The 19,142-nt window shown below is 42.5% G+C and overlaps 2 protein-coding genes across 2 annotated transcripts; both read left to right on the forward strand.

Annotated features, from left to right (window-relative positions):
* Window positions 1-2,171: 2,171 nt before the first annotated feature.
* Window positions 2,172-8,415, forward strand: cyb5d1 (cytochrome b5 domain containing 1; the record flags this gene model as incomplete). Its single annotated transcript, XM_083992602.1, has 4 exons — window positions 2,172-2,325; window positions 3,765-3,841; window positions 5,816-6,034; window positions 8,185-8,415. The coding sequence occupies 4 exons, from the start codon at window positions 2,172-2,174 to the stop codon at window positions 8,413-8,415; spliced, it is 681 nt and encodes a 226-aa protein (XP_083848728.1).
* A 631-nt stretch (window positions 8,416-9,046) lies between these two features.
* Window positions 9,047-17,869, forward strand: LOC311001352 (C-type lectin domain family 10 member A-like). The gene is made up of 9 exons (XM_083992424.1): window positions 9,047-9,095; window positions 11,431-11,552; window positions 11,698-11,790; window positions 13,443-13,541; window positions 14,358-14,423; window positions 14,682-14,774; window positions 15,856-16,010; window positions 16,756-16,865; window positions 17,702-17,869. The coding sequence occupies exons 2-9, from the start codon at window positions 11,498-11,500 to the stop codon at window positions 17,856-17,858; spliced, it is 828 nt and encodes a 275-aa protein (XP_083848550.1). The 5' UTR covers window positions 9,047-9,095; window positions 11,431-11,497; the 3' UTR covers window positions 17,859-17,869.
* Window positions 17,870-19,142: the final 1,273 nt, after the last annotated feature.

A 19,142-nucleotide genomic window follows, 5' to 3' on the forward strand; every position in this document is an offset into this window, starting at 1 on the left:
ACTTGGGAAGTTTCATGGTGATATCTGTTAGTTAAAAATGTTTACCCTATTCACCTGTGGTGTCTCCTCAGGCTTCCTATCCATCTTGGACGCCATCTTGAAAATTACACGTTTCTAGTGGTCAAACTTTGGTAAACTTTTAGTATGTTATTAAGGTCATCTAATACTATAAAAAACAGCTGAGAAACCTTTTGTTAGAATTTTTTTAGGGTTAGGTGTTCTTTTTCATATATGCACCCGCCTATAGAGAGCCTAAGCGGAAGCAGGAAGTAACGGTCACCATGGGACCTCAACTCTGAAAAACTCGCCATTCAAATGAACGGGACTGAAAATTTTATTTCGTGATCCGTTTGAATTGTGCCATGAGAAAAAAATATGTCCTCTACCTGTTTAAAACATCACGTTTCATGCCGAGAAATCAGCAGTTTATCGTAAAACGGCAACAGAAGAATGTATTTAGTGTGACGACGCTCTACGGACTACAGATCTGTGTCCCACAAAAAATACGTCACCAACTGACACGGGAAAGGGCGGCATTTGGTGTGTGACGTCACCTACGCGACTTGTAGTCTTTCTGGTTACGGATTCTTCCGAATTTTATTTTACAATAGTTTTACAACAAACTGCTGATTTCTCGGGATGAAACGTGATGTTTTAAACAGGTAGAGGACATATTTTTTTGTCATGGCGCAATTCAAACGGATCACGAAATAAATCTTGCAGTCTCGTTCATTTCTATGGAGCCTTTTTTCAGAGTTGAGGACCCATGGCGCCGTTACTTCCTGCTTAGCTTTCACTGACGTCACGTCCCAGGGGCCTGGCGGTCAAAAAGCAACATTCCAAAATGGCCCCGCAATGGTCTTTCTATGGACAAACAACCGAGTAATGACTTAAATCATCTGCCAGCGGCCGAGAAAGAAAGATATAAAAACAACTTTGAAGTTTTGGGCACTTGTGACCCATATTCAACACCAGCTGCTGTATACGAGCTGTTTAAAATGACCAGTTCCCTGCCGAAGCTCCAGTTGGGCGATGTTTATTACCTGGTGGAGAATCCATCATCCTCCACCGCTTGCAACCAATACCTCCGGTGTTATGGCTCAACTGGTTTCTGATTAAAAGCCCCATTTTGTAGTTTTTTTTTATCTTAAAATAATGTTTCTGAACTCATTGAAGTGGTAGAAATGTACCTGTAACTTTCCTGTGTGGGAACACCGTCCTGGTACCGCAGCTCCGCTGAGCTCCACAGCTGAGCTCCAGCCCACTGAGCCCAGGCTCCCTGCTCCTCTCACCCACAAACCAGAGCCCTTAGCTGGGCTGCACGGTGACCAGCTGCCCCCCCTCCCCCCGGAGCTTTGCTACGCACCGCTACCGACGGCAACGATGACGGCGGTCCGATAGCAGCAGGACCGGCGGCGGCGGCGATGGTAACCCGGCGGGACCGCCCGCCACCGGACACGGCTACAGCACCGCCCGCGGCGGCAGCGACACGGTAACGAGGGTCGGGACCGACCGCGACGCGGCGAGGAAGATGACCGGTGTTGTTTAGCGTATTTTCAGAGTGTTTTCCATTAGTTCGTAACTTTAACATGACAGGCTTTGTCATAGTGTGCAGTGTTGTGCAGAGTGAGAGAAGTGTGGCGCTGATGTCTGTAGATTGGAGGAACAGGTTCACTCACAGAAGCATATGGCTGCAGTAACATGTGAACTGCGGCTTTATTTGTGAATTTGTGACAAATCTGCGGACGGAAGTGCAGCACAGCTGTTGTTCGGTACGGTAACCAGTTAAATCAGACACCAGTTGGGCCATAACACCGGTATTTTTGAAGCAGCAGGGAGCAGTGTGTGTTTTTCTGCCTTGTCCTAAGCCGCAGACAGCGGGGGGCGTTCCATACGGGCCGTGACGTCACATGAAAGCTATCAATACATACAGATAAAACTGAAACTGTTTTGCTTCGTTGGTCAGGTCGTTTCTGACTGAGTGACATAAATTTAAATTTAATTTCTCAACGGTTCTTCGTGGTGAGTTCTTTCTGACGTCATCGGCCCCGCCCCCTTTCCCCTTGTTGCCGTGGCGACGGGACAACAACAGAGACGCAGCAGCAGCAGCAGCAGCAGGTGAGACAGTAGCTGAGACAGTAGCTACTCTACTGAGACTCTGGTAGAAGATGATGACGGACAGGGACAGGGACAGGGATAAAGATAAAGACAGGCCGCGGTTCTTCACTCCCTCCGAGGTGTCTGCTCACAACACGGCGGCCGACCTGTGGGTCTCCTTCCTGGGCAAAGTCTGCGACCTGACGCCGCTGATGAGCCGCTACCAAGGTGACGGATCACACACACACACACACACAGACACACACACAGATGTAACGTTACATTTTGAGGCAAATTTAATGTTAGAAGGTAAAAATGTAACAGACAAAAAATGCACCAATAGACATATAAGGAAACTTTGCCAAGAAACTATATAACCCCATCAGCTAAACTACTCTGGAACTCAAAATGTATAGACATAAGTTAGATATAAACTGGAACTCAGTGTGGACTTCAAGCAGCAGATAACGTTAGTGTCACAAACAAGATAAAGGAAGTTTCCCTATGGTACCATGTTCTCCACAATGCATCCCTTTTAATGTTGTAATAGCCTACTGTAAAAAAAAAAAAAAAAAAAAAAAAAAGAGAGAGAGAGAAGACCATAGAGAACCAATAACAATGCTTTAATTTACCAAATTACTTTCAGGAAGCCACACTGAAACCCTTTTTTGCAGACTTTTTCAAAGGAAACAGGTTTTGCTCCACTAAAACAGTCTGAAAACATACAGTAACTTCCTGGCCCTTTTTCATCTGGAAAAAATATATATTTACACTAATAGATTAGTAAAGTTTAATTTTTAATAGTTCCATGCAATTGATTTACTTATTGAATTAAATTAAATTTACTTATTTTATTTATTAGGGACGTCGGACGCAAATTAGCCGCCTGGCTATAATCCGGCATATTTACAGCAGTATTTCTTTTAGTTATACTAATGTTCATTAATATGCACTGTCCCTATTCAAATAAATGCTATTATTATTATTATTATTATTATTATTATTAATAAATAATGGAGACTTGTTCAAATGCACCTGTTGCCCGAAAGCAACAACGTACCATTATAGAAAATTGCAATGTTGCCTTGAGGCGACAGTGAACCATTATGGAATCAATATTGCATAGGAGATTATGGTTGTGTGTGTTTGGGTGTAAATATAATGTTCAAAAATAAATCATTCATCATCATTTTGTTTTGATCCTTACAGTAAATTAGATTCTGGATGCTGTAAAGTAAACTTCAGGCTGTTATGATGATGATGAGGAAATGAGAGTGAGAATTGTCCAAACATGAACATTAGGTGAACAGGAGGAGGAAAATACTTGACATCTTTTTTTTGAATGTCGTTGTACCTAACCATTTGTTTTGGATGGAACTAGAAGACATGTTTACATTTTTGACAGGCATCAGGATTAAACTTTAAAAAAAAATATCCTAGAATTCTCACTTATGATGAAAAAAAAAAGGGAAAGGAATTGTTTTTGTTGAATCTTTTTATTTTACAAGGAAAATATTACATCCATAAATGGTCATCCAAAAAAAACAAAGTTTAAAATAGAAATTAGATATTAGGGTAGGCTATATGCAGCTACTACAAAATATGAAAGGCAGAAAAGCTATAAAAACCTTGAAATATTATAAATTATTATATGACCCCCCCCCCAGGCGACGCTCTGCTGCTGCCCATCATGGAGTGTGCCGGCAGGGACATCAGCTGCTGGTTCGACCCCGACACCAAGGACGTGAGTACAGAGCTGCTGCTGCAACTAACCATCATTTTCATTATCGATTAAAGCAGATATCAGTGGAATGTTTTTGTTAATATAAGTCCTAAATAGTCCTATTTTCCGTCAGCAATCACTTACATGAAGTATTTCAGCCTAAACACGAGTCTCTCCGTCACTCTGCTCTGCTGTAACCCGAGGAGAAAATTTTCCTTGTGGGATACAAGTGTTATCCAATGAGGAGAGAGAACGGCATGAAGGGCTGTGTGTGCAGCCAAGGGATGCGCGTGAATGTGGTGACGTAGCACGAGGACCAATTGATGCCTGACAAGGGCGGGGGCTGCTAACTCATGGTGCGTTCAAAGAAACTCGTACTTTGTGTTTTTCTTTCCTGTGAAGTCATACCAGTTCGATCTGGTACGAGTTCACGGGTCGGAAGTTACGAGTGGCCGTTATAGGGAACTTTCACAGACAACAGGATGGTAAAAACACGAGCTACGGGTTACCTGGAACGCTACCAAGTCGTAGTTGTGACTTGAAGCTGTAACTTACGGTTTCAAAAGCCTGCCTTGAACGCAGCATTAGCCGAAACGGCCGTGAAGCTGATATCTGCTTTAATCTGTGGATTGTTTAAAGGGATAGTTCACCCAAAATTGAAATGTTCCTCATGATCTCATCCCCCTCATGTGGACTAAGGGCTGGGAGAAGTTTCAGAGTCCTCCGTGGCTTCTCTGAGTTACAGGGGGTCTCGGCGTAGCAGTGCATGTCCATATGACGGTTGCAAATGGATACCAACTGTCTTTGTAACAAAAAGACACACCAAAAAACATCCAAATACCTCCATGCTGCTCGTATGTAATGTGCTTCTTGTATTGAAGCCCCGAAATGCGAAATTGTCCCGAAAAAAATTAAATAAGTCTATATTTCAAGCTTGTTTGTAACGGAAGCTTCTCAGAGCTCCTCTTCCCAGTTCGTCCAAATTGGACGAACTGGGAAGAGGAGCTTCCAGAAGCTTCTGCTACATAACAAGCTTGAAATATAGACTTTGGGTGAACTATCCCTTTAAACGATTAATCAAATAGTGGTTTGGTTGAAAAAAATGTTTTTAAAAAATCGATCAGTGTTTCCCAAACCACCAGATGACGTCCTCAAATGTCTTGTTTTGTCCACAAACCAAAGAGAGACTCAGTTTATCGTCATAAAGGAACAAAGAAACCAGAAATATCCGTCTGCCGTCTGCCCAATTTCACGTGAATGCAGCATGAAAAATATGACTGAGTTGCTTGCGAAGTTGCGATATACCGCAACGCTAGATGGGAGAAATTCCTATACAATGTACCTTTAACTAAATTATTTTTTCACTGCTAGTTTTAGTTTTAGTTTTCGTTAACTATAATAACCCTGTGCTGTACTTGGTTACACAGGGTATCCGCGGGGTCTTGAAAAGTATTAAAAAGTGATAAATCAATTTTGGGAAAATTAAGACCCTTAAAAAGTATTAAAAAGTCTTTTCACAACTTTATAAAGTCTTAAATATTGAAGGTTTTTTTTCTGAATTAGCTGTCCAAGAGTTTGAGTCCTAAAAAACATTGTAAAAGTGTGTGAATTTATTCATTTTATTAAAAAACAAAGATGAACCGGTACATAAAAAAGAAAAGAAGATTGTTGTTTTTGTTTTTTGAGAGTGGAGCAATGTTTTTTTTTTTTTATATATATAAACTTTGCCTTTTATTTATTATCCTAGCCTATTTCGAATTCTGTTGTATCATAGTGGTCTATAGTCTTTATCACAAACTAAAACTGTTCAGTTAAAAGTGTCGCTGATGTAAATGGTTACAGCTTGAAGTGGTGGTGAGGTATTAAAAAATATTGAGAAGGTCTTGAAAAAGTCTTAAAAAGGTTTTAAAATTAACTTCAAGATTCCTGTATAAACCCTGTTACATCACATCACCTTGCCTTTCAAAGTAAAAGTCTGGTTGTGTTATGACTCAGCTGCTGCGCCACGTGGACCCGCTGACCAGCTGCGTGCGGTACTTCACCCCCAGGGGGCGCTTCGTGCACGTGCCCCCCGCCGGGCCGCGCTCCGACTGGGCCAGCGACATCGGCCGGCCCTGGTGGAGCGACCCGGGCTACGAGGTCGGCTGCCTGTCGGCCAAGACCCGCTGGGTCCGCGTGGTCAACACGCTGACGTCACAGGAGCAGCGGCTGCAGGTGAGCTAGCACCAGGTGCACTCTGGGTAACTGAGTTCTGCTGCGCGTTAAAGGATAATTCCGGGCAAATTCTGCAACTCTGGGCTGTATTTTCCTAACATTTTAGGTCTAAAAGAAGGAATCTGAAGATTTTCAGTTTAAAGGTTGAATATAGTAAGATTACCAGAACAACAACAGAAAAAGAATTCCAGCAGTCGATTGCCAGGGGATTGCTAGGGATTCCGCTCTGAACAGAGGACAGCAGAGGAGGAGAGCTAAGCAGGATATTTACCTTATGTTTCATTTTTACCGTCATTAACAGCATAATAAATGACTTGTAGCTTGTTACAGGGACAGTGGAGGCTCTCTGCCTTCACACCGCTGCTGCTCAGAGCCTCCGCTGTCACTGCTCTCGTCAACTAACGTGTTTATGACAGATGAGACTACACAAATACACATGTATATGATAATCCATTGATCCACCGACTGATTATTAAAAAGGCTTGGTTGGAAACAAACGCATAGGACCGGGAGGAGGCAGGAAAACAGCGGAGAACTGAGCCACATGTCGGCTACAGGCAGGTACGAATGTAAACAGAACGTGACAGAAAGTCAGTTGTCGAGCCCGTCAAAAAAATTAAAAATAATAATTCAGACAAAAAAAATGTTTTTTATGGAAAAGCAATACTTTCATTCTGTACCCCTCTAAAGGCCCCGTGGATGTATTATTTTTGAAAAAATATAGCTTTTAATAAATATTCTACATATTCAACCTTTAATTTCTCCTGTTTTGCAGTAGTTTGTGTCTGTCCCCTCATCGCTGTTTACATCCCTCAAAGTCGCAATGTTTTTTTCACAGACAGCGTCAGATGGAGACTCAAACATGCACCAAGAAGTTTGTTTACTTCAACAAGTCCAGAGTTGATATTCCTGTGTTTATGACACAAACGGGAGCTTCCCACTGCACCTGAACACACCGAGCGTCAACTTGGGTCTCGACTCCGCCAGACTTTGAATTAGATCTAGTTTTACAAACATGTCGGCTTGTTGAAGTAAATAAACTTCTGGGTGCATGTTTGAGTCTCCATCTGACGCTGTCTGTGGCTTTAAGGGATGGAAACAGCCTAAAGCTGCGTTCACACTGGACCTTTTGTTTCTCTCGCTGGCGACGAGTTTACATGTTAAGTCAATGCAAACGAGCGATTGAGCGTTTAATCGCCCAGGCGAAAAAACGCTGGGGCTCTGAGCGACAGCGACAAAAATAAAAGGTCCGGTGTGAACGCAGCTTAAGCAGCGGAACTTCAATCCGCTCCCATTCATCGCTGCCGTGGCGATGCGGGGACAGACACAACTACCGCAAAACAGGAGACATTAAAGCAGAAGTGAGGTGAATGTTTGTGTTAATATAAGTCTTAAATAGTTCTATCTTCCGACAGCAATCACTTCTATTCACCACTTTATTTTCCCATGATCCATTGCGTCACACCACCCCGGAAGTCGGTTGTTTACGTAGCAACAGCTAGCGGCTAACGTAGCAACCGGACATCCACAACTCTTGCGATTGGCTTTATGGTCGTTACAGGCTCCATTCATAAAATCTTTAACTTCCCTTGAGTTGTTTGTGCATCCAACAACAGCACATGTCGTACCGGAGGACATTCTATGAACTTGTAATAATAATAAAAACACTTCTAAGACAGACTGCTAGGCTAGCTCCATTCTGCTTGAAGTGAGACAGAAGTGCGTAACCGACTTGTCGGTGAATTGAGTGTCATGGCGACGCCCAGCGGCGTTCTACGGAAAGTGGTGAATAGAGTGTTTGGTCTGAAACACGGGTCTGTCAGTCACTCTGCTCTGCTCTGAGCCCAGGAGAAAACTTTCCTTGTATCCTACAACCTTTATCCAATGAGGAGAGAGAACGGCATAAAGGGGCGGTCCTCTCTGTGTGTGCAGCCAAGGGATGCGCGTGAATGTGGTGACGTAGGGACGAGGGCGGGGACTGCTAACTCCATCTGCTGACAGGAAGTTAGACAAAACCACCGGATCGCTTACTTCTGCTTTGACCTGAAAATCTTCAGATTCCTTCTTTGAGACCTAAAGTGTTAGGAAAATACAGCTTCGAGTTGAATTTTCCCGTAATTGTCCTTTAAGAGGTGAAGTGTCGTCCTCAGGTGTGCTCTGAGGAGACGCTGGCGGAGATCCTGCAGCGTTACCTGCGCTACAACTGCCACGCCTCCAGCTACACCTGGAAACACGGCGGCGCCGCTCTGGACATGAGCCGCACGCTGAGCGACAACCACGTCGCCGACGACGACCGGCAGCTGGACACGCTGCGACTGGACCGAGACCTGTTCACACCCGCCATCCTCCTCCACTTCAACGACGACCTCACCGAGGGATGAGCTGTGATGTCATCGGCAGGGGGGCGGGGCCAGAGAGGCTAGGTCCATCACGTTCATGAACCCAACCTTGAAATGTAAATAAAGTTTTCAATGTTTGAATTCAAACAAAACCTGAAATAAATTAATGATGAAGATCTGAGTATATGGTCCTGTTAGTGAACAGCTGGTTAGTGAACAGCTGGTTAGTGAACAGCTGGTTAGTGAACAGCTGGTTGATGAACAGCTGGTTAGTGAACAGCTGGTTGGTGAACAGCTGGTTAGTGAACAGCTGGTTAGTGAACAATGAACAGCTGGTTAGTAAATAGTGAACAGCTGGTTAGTAAATAGTGAACAGCTGGCTAGTGAACAGCTGGTTAGTGAACAGCTGGTTAGTGAACATCTGGATGGTCAGAGTGTGTGAAAGTGGTCTCTCACACACAGTTTGTGTTGTCGTCGGTTTGGGGAAGTGAAGCCTGGTGACCCGTTTCTGTGGAAACCCACTGAGGAAGAATAAAGGAGAAGTTGATGTGAATCATGTCAAAGATCTGATCTGAGAACAGCTGGACTCGATCCAGATGTTCGTCTGAAGAGCTGAGTCGACACTTTCAGCAGAAGAAGAAGGAAAAGAAGAAGAAGAGAAGAAGTGAAGTACACGGGAGCTGCTCGTTGTGGAGACGAGTCGTTTCTTCGTCTCTCTTCAGGTGAGGAAACTCCTTGTAGCGCTGCATTTTGTAATAATTTAATACATTTTCACCTCATGATGTAATAACGCTGCATTTTGTAATAAAATTCTTGAACGTAATATGTGATAAACTTTGCTGCATTTTGTAATAATGTAATACATTTTCAATTTATGATGTAATAACGCTGCATTTTGTAATAATCTGCCACATTTTATAATAATTTAATACATTTTCACCTCATGATGTAATAACGCTGCATTTTGTAATAAAATTCTTGAACGCAATATGTGATAAACTTTGCCGCATTTTGTAATAAGTTGTTACATAATGCACCAAATTCTTACAAAATGCGCGTGTTGCACTTTTTTAATGAAAAAAGGGTACAACTTATTACAAAGTATTGATACATGTTGCATTCAAGAATTTTATTACATAATGCGGCGCCACACTCCTTAATGTTCAGTCGGTTTTAACAGATGTTTGGTTCAAACTCCTCATAGTTAATTAAAGGGATAGTTCACCCAAAATTGAAATTTCATGTGGAAGTCCTCCGTGGCTTCTCTGAGTTACAGGGGGTCTCGGCGTAGCAGTGCATGTCCACATAACGGTTGCAAATGGATACCAACTGTCTTCGTAACAAAAAGACACACCAAAAAACATCCAAATACCTCCATGCTGCTCGTATGTAATGTCTTGTCTTGTAATGAAGCCCCGAAATGCAAAATTGTTCCGAAAAAAATTAAATAAGTCTATATTTTTCAAAGACAGTTGGTATCCATTTGCAACCGTTATATGAACACGCACTGCTACGCCGAGACCCCCTGTAACTCAGAGAAGCCACGGATAACTCTGAAACTTCAATTTTGGGTGAACTATCCCTTTAACATTAATAATAATGAGCTCTTGACCTCAGTGGGCGGGGCTACTGCTAAACGTGGTTCAATTCCTTTGTTTTGTTTCCAGTTTTCCGTGTCGATGAATCTTTTAGAGTTCCACAGTTACAGACAGAGCAAGTAAACACAACTAACAGACTTAGGGCCGGATTTACTAAGATCCCAGATAGAGGGCGCTATATTGTTTGCGCCCGCTATAATATTGCGAGTTTGGTTAGTGCACGCAAAACAGGTGATCTACTAAGAGTAACCCGCTAAATGAAAACACGTGCAAACGGCAATATGTAAATAAATGTTTTGCGCGTGGTAATCGTTTCCGCCATGGAGAGAGTGGACAGAGAGCTGGACGGACGAAGGGACAGAATGACATTTGATCCGATGCATAATGACAGCATGTGTGTTCATCTCTCTCGCGCTCTGATAAATAAACACAAATCGCTACAGGGCCCAACTCGTCATATAGTGACGAACAGGCAGCAGCTGCAGCGACAATCACACACCTAATATGTGTGTGCCGCCCATGATCCAGTGGATTAATAGAGAGCTCAGGTGGGACACACGGATCTAAACACTCTGACCACTGACCAGAGGGATCAAAGACGGGTGAAGGCAGCGGTGACGTGTCTCAGTCCGGGACCGGGACTGAGAGACGGAGCTGAGCAGCCAGGTGAGAGGAGAGGAGAGGAGAGGAGAGGAGCGCACTGCAGGACAGACGTGCCGCGTGCGTAACGTTGCGTAAATGACTTTTTACACGGCTGAAAAACTGTTAACAGAATTACCCAGACGTGAGGAAATGCAGAGATGTAAGATCACGGGGCTCTGACAGGTATCAAACCAATAAACGCATACGTTTTGGCAAAGTTGTATCAGTTAGTACATGGTTTTCAGACATGGTGAATAAAGACGCAAAAACAGCCACCGCAATCTCTTCCTGGTTTGGTAAATCACATTGCACGCGCTAAATAAATCGATTTGCATCTACTCCTCCCAGTATTCTGCACGTTCTGGCTGAAACGCCCATATTTACATATTCATCAAGGCAAACACGCTAAATGGATCACACGTGCTATTCTGCCCGTGTGAGGGACGCAATCCTCGGTGCGTCCGGTTAGTAGATCAGGTTCCACATGTGTTTGCGCGTGCAATCACGTTTGCACACGTTTTAATACACGCAAACCTTTAGTAAATCCGGCCCTTAGTGTTTAAACTGGTGCTTTTACTCTGAAGGAGCTGTTAATTGAACTGGTGCTTTTACTCTGAAGGAGCTGCTAATTGAACTGGTGCTTTTACTCTGAAGGAGCTGTTAATTGAACTGGTGCTTTTACTCTGAAGGAGCTGCTAATTGAACTGGTGCTTTTACTCTGAAGGAGCTGCTAATTGAACTGGTGCTTTTACTCTGAAGGAGTTGCTAATTGACACATTTCAGAATAAAAGTGAAAGTTGTCCGTTTTTTTTTTTAGGGGGCGGAGCTTCAGCTAACAGTGACTGTGACCTCATCTTAAAGGGACAGACACGTACACCTCCACGATGTCAGACTTCCTGTACGAGAGGCAGGACGACGACAGCACACAGTGGACCAAAGGTGTGTGTGTATGTGTGTGTAGTGTACATATGTGTGTGTCTGAGTGTGTAGTGTTAATGTGGATGTGTTGTGTGTGTGTAGTGTTAATGTGGATGTGTGTATCTGAGTGTGTAGTGTTAATGTGGATGTGTTGTGTGTCTGTCAGGACGTTTCTCTGCCTCCAGGTTCAGACGCTGGTTGTTTCCTGCTCTGATGGCGGCCGTCGTCCTGGTTCTGATCATCGCACTGGGAGCTAGCAGTGAGCGCACACACACACACACACACACACACACACACACACACACACACACACACACACACACACACACACACACACACACACACACACACACACACTTTAATGTCACAGTATTTGCAGTGCTATCTAACTAAAGTAAATGTCAATGGTTCTCAAAGTGGGAGGGTTGACAGGGTTCAAGGGGGTCCACAACTTTTTCTGGAAATTTCACCACTTTTTCCTAGAATTTTTCCACTTTTTTTAATCAATGTTTTTATTTTATTTTATTTTTTGGAAATGTTACCACTTTTTTTGAGAATTTTTTTTACCAGTTTCTTCTCAATTTTTCAGTTTTACTTTTTATTTTTTTTTTTTTTTTTTTTTTTATTTACTTTTTATTGGTTTTTTTAATACACATACAATATGTGCCAACAGGGCACAAAAACACACAGGTTAACAAAACGTAACATGACAAGGGGAGGATTTGTTCATTAAGTGGAGCATCCGAGTCAGGCATAAACACATCATACATAAAAGGATGTTTCTTGAGGATATGGAGCAAAACATTTCTTAATCAAGAGTTTAGCCTTATCTTTGTGATCTATATGAAATCAGGTCTTACAGTTGACACATAGCTGAGCCATTTCAACCAGTTCTCTTCAAAAATATCATATTGGTTTTTGAGTTTGAATGTAATTCTCTCCATAACATATATATTATAAACGATATCGATCCATTCTTTAATTGTTGGTTTGTCTTTTTTAAACCACTTTCTGGTCAGAGCCTTTTTACACCCCACTAGCAACACTCTCAGAAGGTATTTGTCTCTCTTTGGAAGATCAAGTCCATCCAGATCACATAGGTATATGACTTTGAAATTTAAAAACATCTTCCTTTTGAAAACATCCTCCAGGACTCCAATAATCTCTCTCCAAAATGGAGTACTTTTTACTATTTTTTAAAGACATTTTCACCCCTTTTTGTATTGTCCCCCGCTCCCCTTTTTTTTGAGACATTTTTACCACATTTTTCTATAGTTTTTGAAAATGCTTTACCACTTTTTCTGAGTAATTTTACCAGTTTCTTCTCAATTTAAAAAAAATTTTTTTTAGTATTTACTATATACTATTTTTACTTTTACCACATTGACTTTTTTTTTTTTTTAATTGTACCACTTTTCCTAGAATTTCTTTGAGAAATTTTACCAGTTTCTTCTAAATTTTTTTAAACTTTTTTCATTTTATTTTATTTTACCAGATTTTTCAAAAAAGATTTTTTTTTAAATCTTTTTTTCTAAAATTTTACATTTTTGGGGGGGAAATTTTACCAGAATTGTCTAAAAAAAAAAAAAAATTGCTAAATTTGATCACTTTTTTCTAAAAATTTTAAAACTTTTTTGTTCATTTTTTTGTGAGAATTTGTACCACTTTTTTTTCCAGAAATGTCTCTATAATCTACGCCTAATTTAAACGTACATTGATGGTTTGTGTATTTCCTGTGTTTGCTTCAAAATTTTGTCCAATGAGGGTCCGTGGTCTAATTTGTGTCAATTTAGGGTCCTTGATATAAAAAGTTTGAGAGCCACCGGTCTATGTGATACAAGTATGAACAGTTTACCACCTAAAAAGCAGTTTATAGTTGTATATTTGTTATTGTGTTATTGTGTGATCTAGATGTGAAGACGTCCAGTCGTCTGTCGTCGGTGGAGCGGACCGTCTCCAACCTGACCGACATCATCCAGACCCTGAACGCATCGCTGCAGCACGCTCAAGGTAACACACACACACACACACACCTGTTGTGTCACCACGCTGGTCACCATAGCAACATGCTCACACACTAACACAGCGCTGCACAGCTTATGTTCAAAATTAACAACAACATGCTGCTCGACTGTATTCAGAAAATGTTTAATCTAAGACAAAGCCATTACAATCTCAGAGGGGTGTGTATGTATATTTAGAAAGTTAAAAACCAGAACCAACACCAAATCACAATGCACTACGGTGACAGCTGTTCATTTATGGAACAAATTGGAGAATGACTTAAAAACATGCAATACCATAATCTTATTTAAAAAAGTACTTAAAAACAGGATGATTAATTTATATAAGTTAGAGTAATGAGTGGTGACACGTGCTATGCTGCTGCTATTTTTGTTCTGTTTTCTGTATATGTTTGATTGTCTTTTTCTTCTCTTTTTTTTTCTTTTTTTTCCTCTTTTTTTTTGAGGAGGAGGAAGGAAGTAGGGGAGGAAGAAGGGAAAGGAGAGGAGGAAGGAAGGGAAATCAAATCAAGCAGCTTCTCTCTTTTCACTGTTTTGTGATTGCTTATTTCTTTTATTAATAAATAACAAATTGTACATTTTAAATTTGTTTTTAATTAACCAGAGTTGTAATAGGTAGGCGTAATAAGCTGCTTCAGCCTTTTCGGTCCAAATTTTCTTTTTCTGTTTACTTCTTGTTTATTCAGATTGATCTTATTTTTCTTTATTTACTTTTTTCTTTCTTGTTTGTTACTTTTCTTTTAATGACATGTATTGACCGAAATAAACTCAACTAAACTAACAACTTTGTGTTGTGTTGCAGAAACAGCAGGAGAACTTCACCGGCTGCAGTTTTCTGTGGAGGATCACAGACAGCAACTGACCTCAGGTCTGTGTCACCTAGGGATGTCACCATTACTTGTTTTCACAATTAATCGCAGTATTAAACACCACAGTTAATTAATCGTAAAGATTCCTAAATACCGTCACTTTCACAAAAATTTGATCTTGGAACCATATCGGCAGATGTAGCTGTGTTTGTGACATCACAAATGTCAGGTGTGTGTATCGGTAACTCACCTGTGTGTGTGTGTGTGTGTGTGTGTGTGTGTGTGTGTGTGTGTGTGTGTGTGTGTGTGTGTGTCAGTGTCTGAGGCGCTGAAGCAGCTGTCGGTCGTCGACTCTCTGAGGAAAAGCGTGGCTGCGCTCAAGTGTTCCCTCGAGCACGTCATCAACAACAGTACGTCCACGTAGTACACCTGAAGTTCATTTTATTAAGTATGATTGAGTATTCTGCCCTACAACGCAAGAAGGGGGTAACTAATTTTTTGTCAAAAATGAGATTTTGACATTTTTGGGACATTAAAGTTTCTGCTACATCATGTGGATAAATATCTTGACTCAACGTTATCTTATTTGGGATATATTTATATTTGTGGGTGGTTTTCACAGTAACTCCCAAAAACTGTGGTGAAACAACAAGAGAACACAGTAACTAGAGTTACCTTCTTCTCCCTGGTTATAGACGTTCAACACACCCAACTGTACAACAGGCTACTACCATTATGAACCAATAGGAGTTAGTTTCCTCTTTCTTGTGTTGTATGGCCAGCTTATATTTTGCCTCAATGCACAGACAGAGGTAACTCTGAAATAAGGGTAAAATGTTAAGTTTGAGTTAAATATTTTTACACAGCTAGAACACTGCTAGAATACCCATATGACGGTTGCAAATGGATACCAAATGGATACCAACTGTCTTGGTAACAAAAAGACACACCAAAAAACATCCAAATACCTCCATGCTGCTTGTATGTAATGTCCGTCTGGTATTGAAGCCCCGACATGAGAAATTGTTCAGAAAAAAAATTAAATAAGTCTATGTTTCAAGCTTGTTTTGTAGAGGAAGCTTCTCGAAGCTCCCCTTCCCAATTCATCCAATTTGGACAGACCAGGAAGAGGAGCTTCGAGAAGCTTCCGCTACAAACAAGCTTGAAATATAGACTAGAATAGATCTAAATATAGATTATTAAATTTTTTTCGGAACAATTTCGCATTTCAGAGGTATTTGGATGTTTTTTGGTGTGTCTTTTTGTTACGAAGACAGTTGGTATCCATTTGCAACCGTCATATGGACATGCACTGCTACGCCGAGACCCCCTGTAACTCAGAGAAGCCACGGAGGACTCTGAAACTTCTCCCAGCCCTTAGCCCTTAGAAATTTCAATTTTGGGTGAACTATCCCTTTAATAAACTACTATTTGCTAAGGGTGTCCTCTCTCCTCTCCTCTCTCCTGTCCTCTCTCCTGTCCGTCCCTCAGGCTCGGTGGCGGACGGCTGTTGTCCCGTGAGCTGGACTGCGTTCGGCTCCAGCTGCTACTTCTTCAGCTCGTCTCCTCTGTCCTGGGACGAGTCCAAGTCCTGGTGCGAGGCTCACGAGTCTCAGCTGCTGGTGCTGCACACCGACCCGGAGTGGGTGAGTCGCCTGCTGCTCCGTCGCTCCGTCACGCTGCTCAGCTCAGAGGTTCTCACCTGTTCACGTCAACTAGAGCGCTGTAAAAGAGAGTAACACACCACCATTGACTCCTGTGGTAAGGGTTTAAGGGTTTAAGGGTTTAAGGGTTTTGCGCCCCTAGTGGCAGGATATGGGTATTGCAAAAGCGCCCAGAAAACCCATTCACTCCAATGTATGTGTGTTGCCCACTTGCTGGTAAATTGATGAAAACGGCCGTGTTTTTGTTTTTAGGTGTCTTGGTCATATCAGATTATACTTATAATTTGTTTATTACAAAATGTAGATTGAAACATTAATGTAGACAACTGTTTTTTTTTTACTATCCTATGTGTTAATGTTTATCTGTAAAGGATCCTCAGTGATGCTATTAACGTGGGTGATCTATAAATGTCCTTAAATTATTGAAAACACCACACTGCTCATTCACCAACAATGCAGAGATGTCAGTTCTTGAAGTCACACAAACTAGACACAGAATGTTACTTTTTTAATCAATGTACGTTCAAATTAGGGGCAATGGAGAGAAAGACATTTCTATTGAAAAGTGGCAAAACTTATCCAAAAAAATAAAAATAAATTTTCTTGGTAAAATTTGAAGAATGATGATGTTATGATGATGTGACATATCTGACTGTGCACCTTGAATTTCGTTGTACACACAAGTACAATGACAATAAAGTATCTTGAAATCTCTCTGTCCGTCCAGGACTTCGTGACCCGTCTCTCCGTCCCTCACTACTTCTGGGTCGGTCTCCGTCTGCAGGAATCTGGTCGGTGGGAGTGGGTCAACCACACGCCGTACGTCATGCAGCGCAGGTAACCACTCACAACGTTAAAACACCAGGAATACACTGGGAACCACTCACAACGCTAAAGGTGCAGACACACCAACTCCGGTGACGCACGTCAAGTCGACAGATCCCATTCATTGTCTATTGTAACAGCCAGAGTATAACAGAGCACTACCAGTTAACCCCACACGGTGGCGCCTCCTTTTGTTTGGTCACTTGTTATCACCTTTCTCCCCCAGTCGACTTCCTTGACTTCAGTAATGTGGATGCTGGTGAAGGCTGCAGGCCACGAACTACTTTGTCCTCCGTTTATTGTTTTGCTGAGGGTAATAGTAGTTTATGCTGTGAGACCTGGCTTGTATGGTCTGTATCTGTAAATAAATATACAGTGTGGAAATCCCTCCACTTCGTCTCCGGCCTCTCAACTTTATTCCATGCTGAAGCTGAGCTATTAGCATCCGTGGCTAAGCTACTCGCCAACCCCACGTTACACTTTCCACCACCACTAATAATAACAAAATAACCATAGAGACAAAACCATAGATTTATCTAAAATGGACCATTAACAAGTGGTAACGTAGATTCATCCACATTAATATGAGACTTTTTATAACCAAATAGAAACTCCTCATTGACCCTTTAACTGTAAAATGAGATCGTTTGTGACCCGGCCGCCATGTTGGAAACGGCAGAGCGAAACACGAGCTCCGCACCACGTCACCGCTCACTCACTGGTGCGCTCGGCGATTAGCTGCGTCGGGATCCGTCGCTGCCGGAGTTGGTGTGTCTCTGTACTATAACACCTGAGAGACACACAGAGCTGCTGCTGACCGTGTGTGTGTGTGTGTGTGTGGTTGCTAGGCGCTGGGAGCCGGGGCAACCAGACGGGTGGACGGGTCACGGTCTGGGACCAGAGGGGGAGGACTGCGCTCACCTGCACAGCAGCGGACGCCTCAACGACGTTCACTGCTCCACGGCGCTCCGCTTCATCTGCCAGAGGCACAGCCAGCGCTCCTGAACGCACCACGACGCTCCTGAACGCACCACAACGACGCTCCTGAACGCACCACCACGACGCTCCTGAACGCACCACCACGACGCTCCTGAACGCTCCACGACGCTCCTGAACGCTCCACGACGCTCCTGAACGCACCACCACGACGCTCCTGAAGTGCACATACACACTGAAATACATGCACACAGATTTAGGAATAATATTTACTAGGGGTGTCAACAATAATCGATTCGGCGATGCATTGCAATGCGGGACATGCACGATTCAGCATCGATGCGGCAACGTGCCATAATCGATTATGTTACTGTTTATTTTCTGGCCTCAAATGAAGTTGTGAAGTTACAATTACCTCCGAGGGGCATTTCCGGAGCAACGACATGCGCAGCCTGTAGCTGCTAAGCGGCGGCAGCACCAGCAGTAGCAGTGTTGCCGCTGGCTTTCTTTTTCCTTTTTTTTTTTTTTTCACCCGCGGTCGGATTGAGAATTAATTAATTAACGCTCGTGAGTCCGGCCGTGTTGGGTCCGAGACTCAATAAGCCGGTCGGGTTTTAGCGTTACTACAGGTAGTATGCCCGTTTATCACCAATAAACACAGTAGAGGAGGGGGAGTGACTGAGCTCAGGCTGGGGGTCTCTGATGCAGAGAGAGAGAGAAGGCCGTGCCGTGCCGTGCCGTGCCGTGTAAAAAAAACAACAACAACAAAAAGTGTCACGACTTCCTGTATCTGGCCCTTCAAAATAAAAGCCCCGTAGTCTAGATTTTGAGACAGGGCTCCAAAGGTTTGTTTGTTTTTTCCTGCGACCAATCGACCGGCTAATTTTTGGGGGCAGCCCTAGAAGTGATTTAAATGCCATATCCAATACATACCATTCAATTTTATTTTATTTTATGACATTTATGTCAAAGATACAGGAGAGTGATAATACACACATGTGCAGCCAATAAAATCTCTTGTTCAATATCTCATGACTGATGAAAAATTTGCCGTGTTGAGTGCAGTACAATTTTGATGCATTGCAATGCATCGCAATGCATCGGAGAATCGAATCGAATCGAATCGTTACCTGCCGAATCGTAATCGAATTGAATCGTGAGGGCAGTGCCAATGCACACCCCTAATATTTACCGTATTTTCCGCACTATAAGGCGCACTTAAAAGCCTTTAATTTTCTCAAAAAACGTCAGTGCGCCTTATAATACGGAGCGCCTTATATATGGATCAATTGGTTAATTGGTTGATTCATACTCAGCTCCATCTAGCGGATGCATAACGTAACCCCAGTTTGA

This window comes from Trachurus trachurus, assembly GCF_905171665.1.
Source record: "Trachurus trachurus genome assembly, chromosome: 18".
NCBI classification, from domain to species: Eukaryota; Metazoa; Chordata; class Actinopteri; order Carangiformes; family Carangidae; genus Trachurus; species Trachurus trachurus.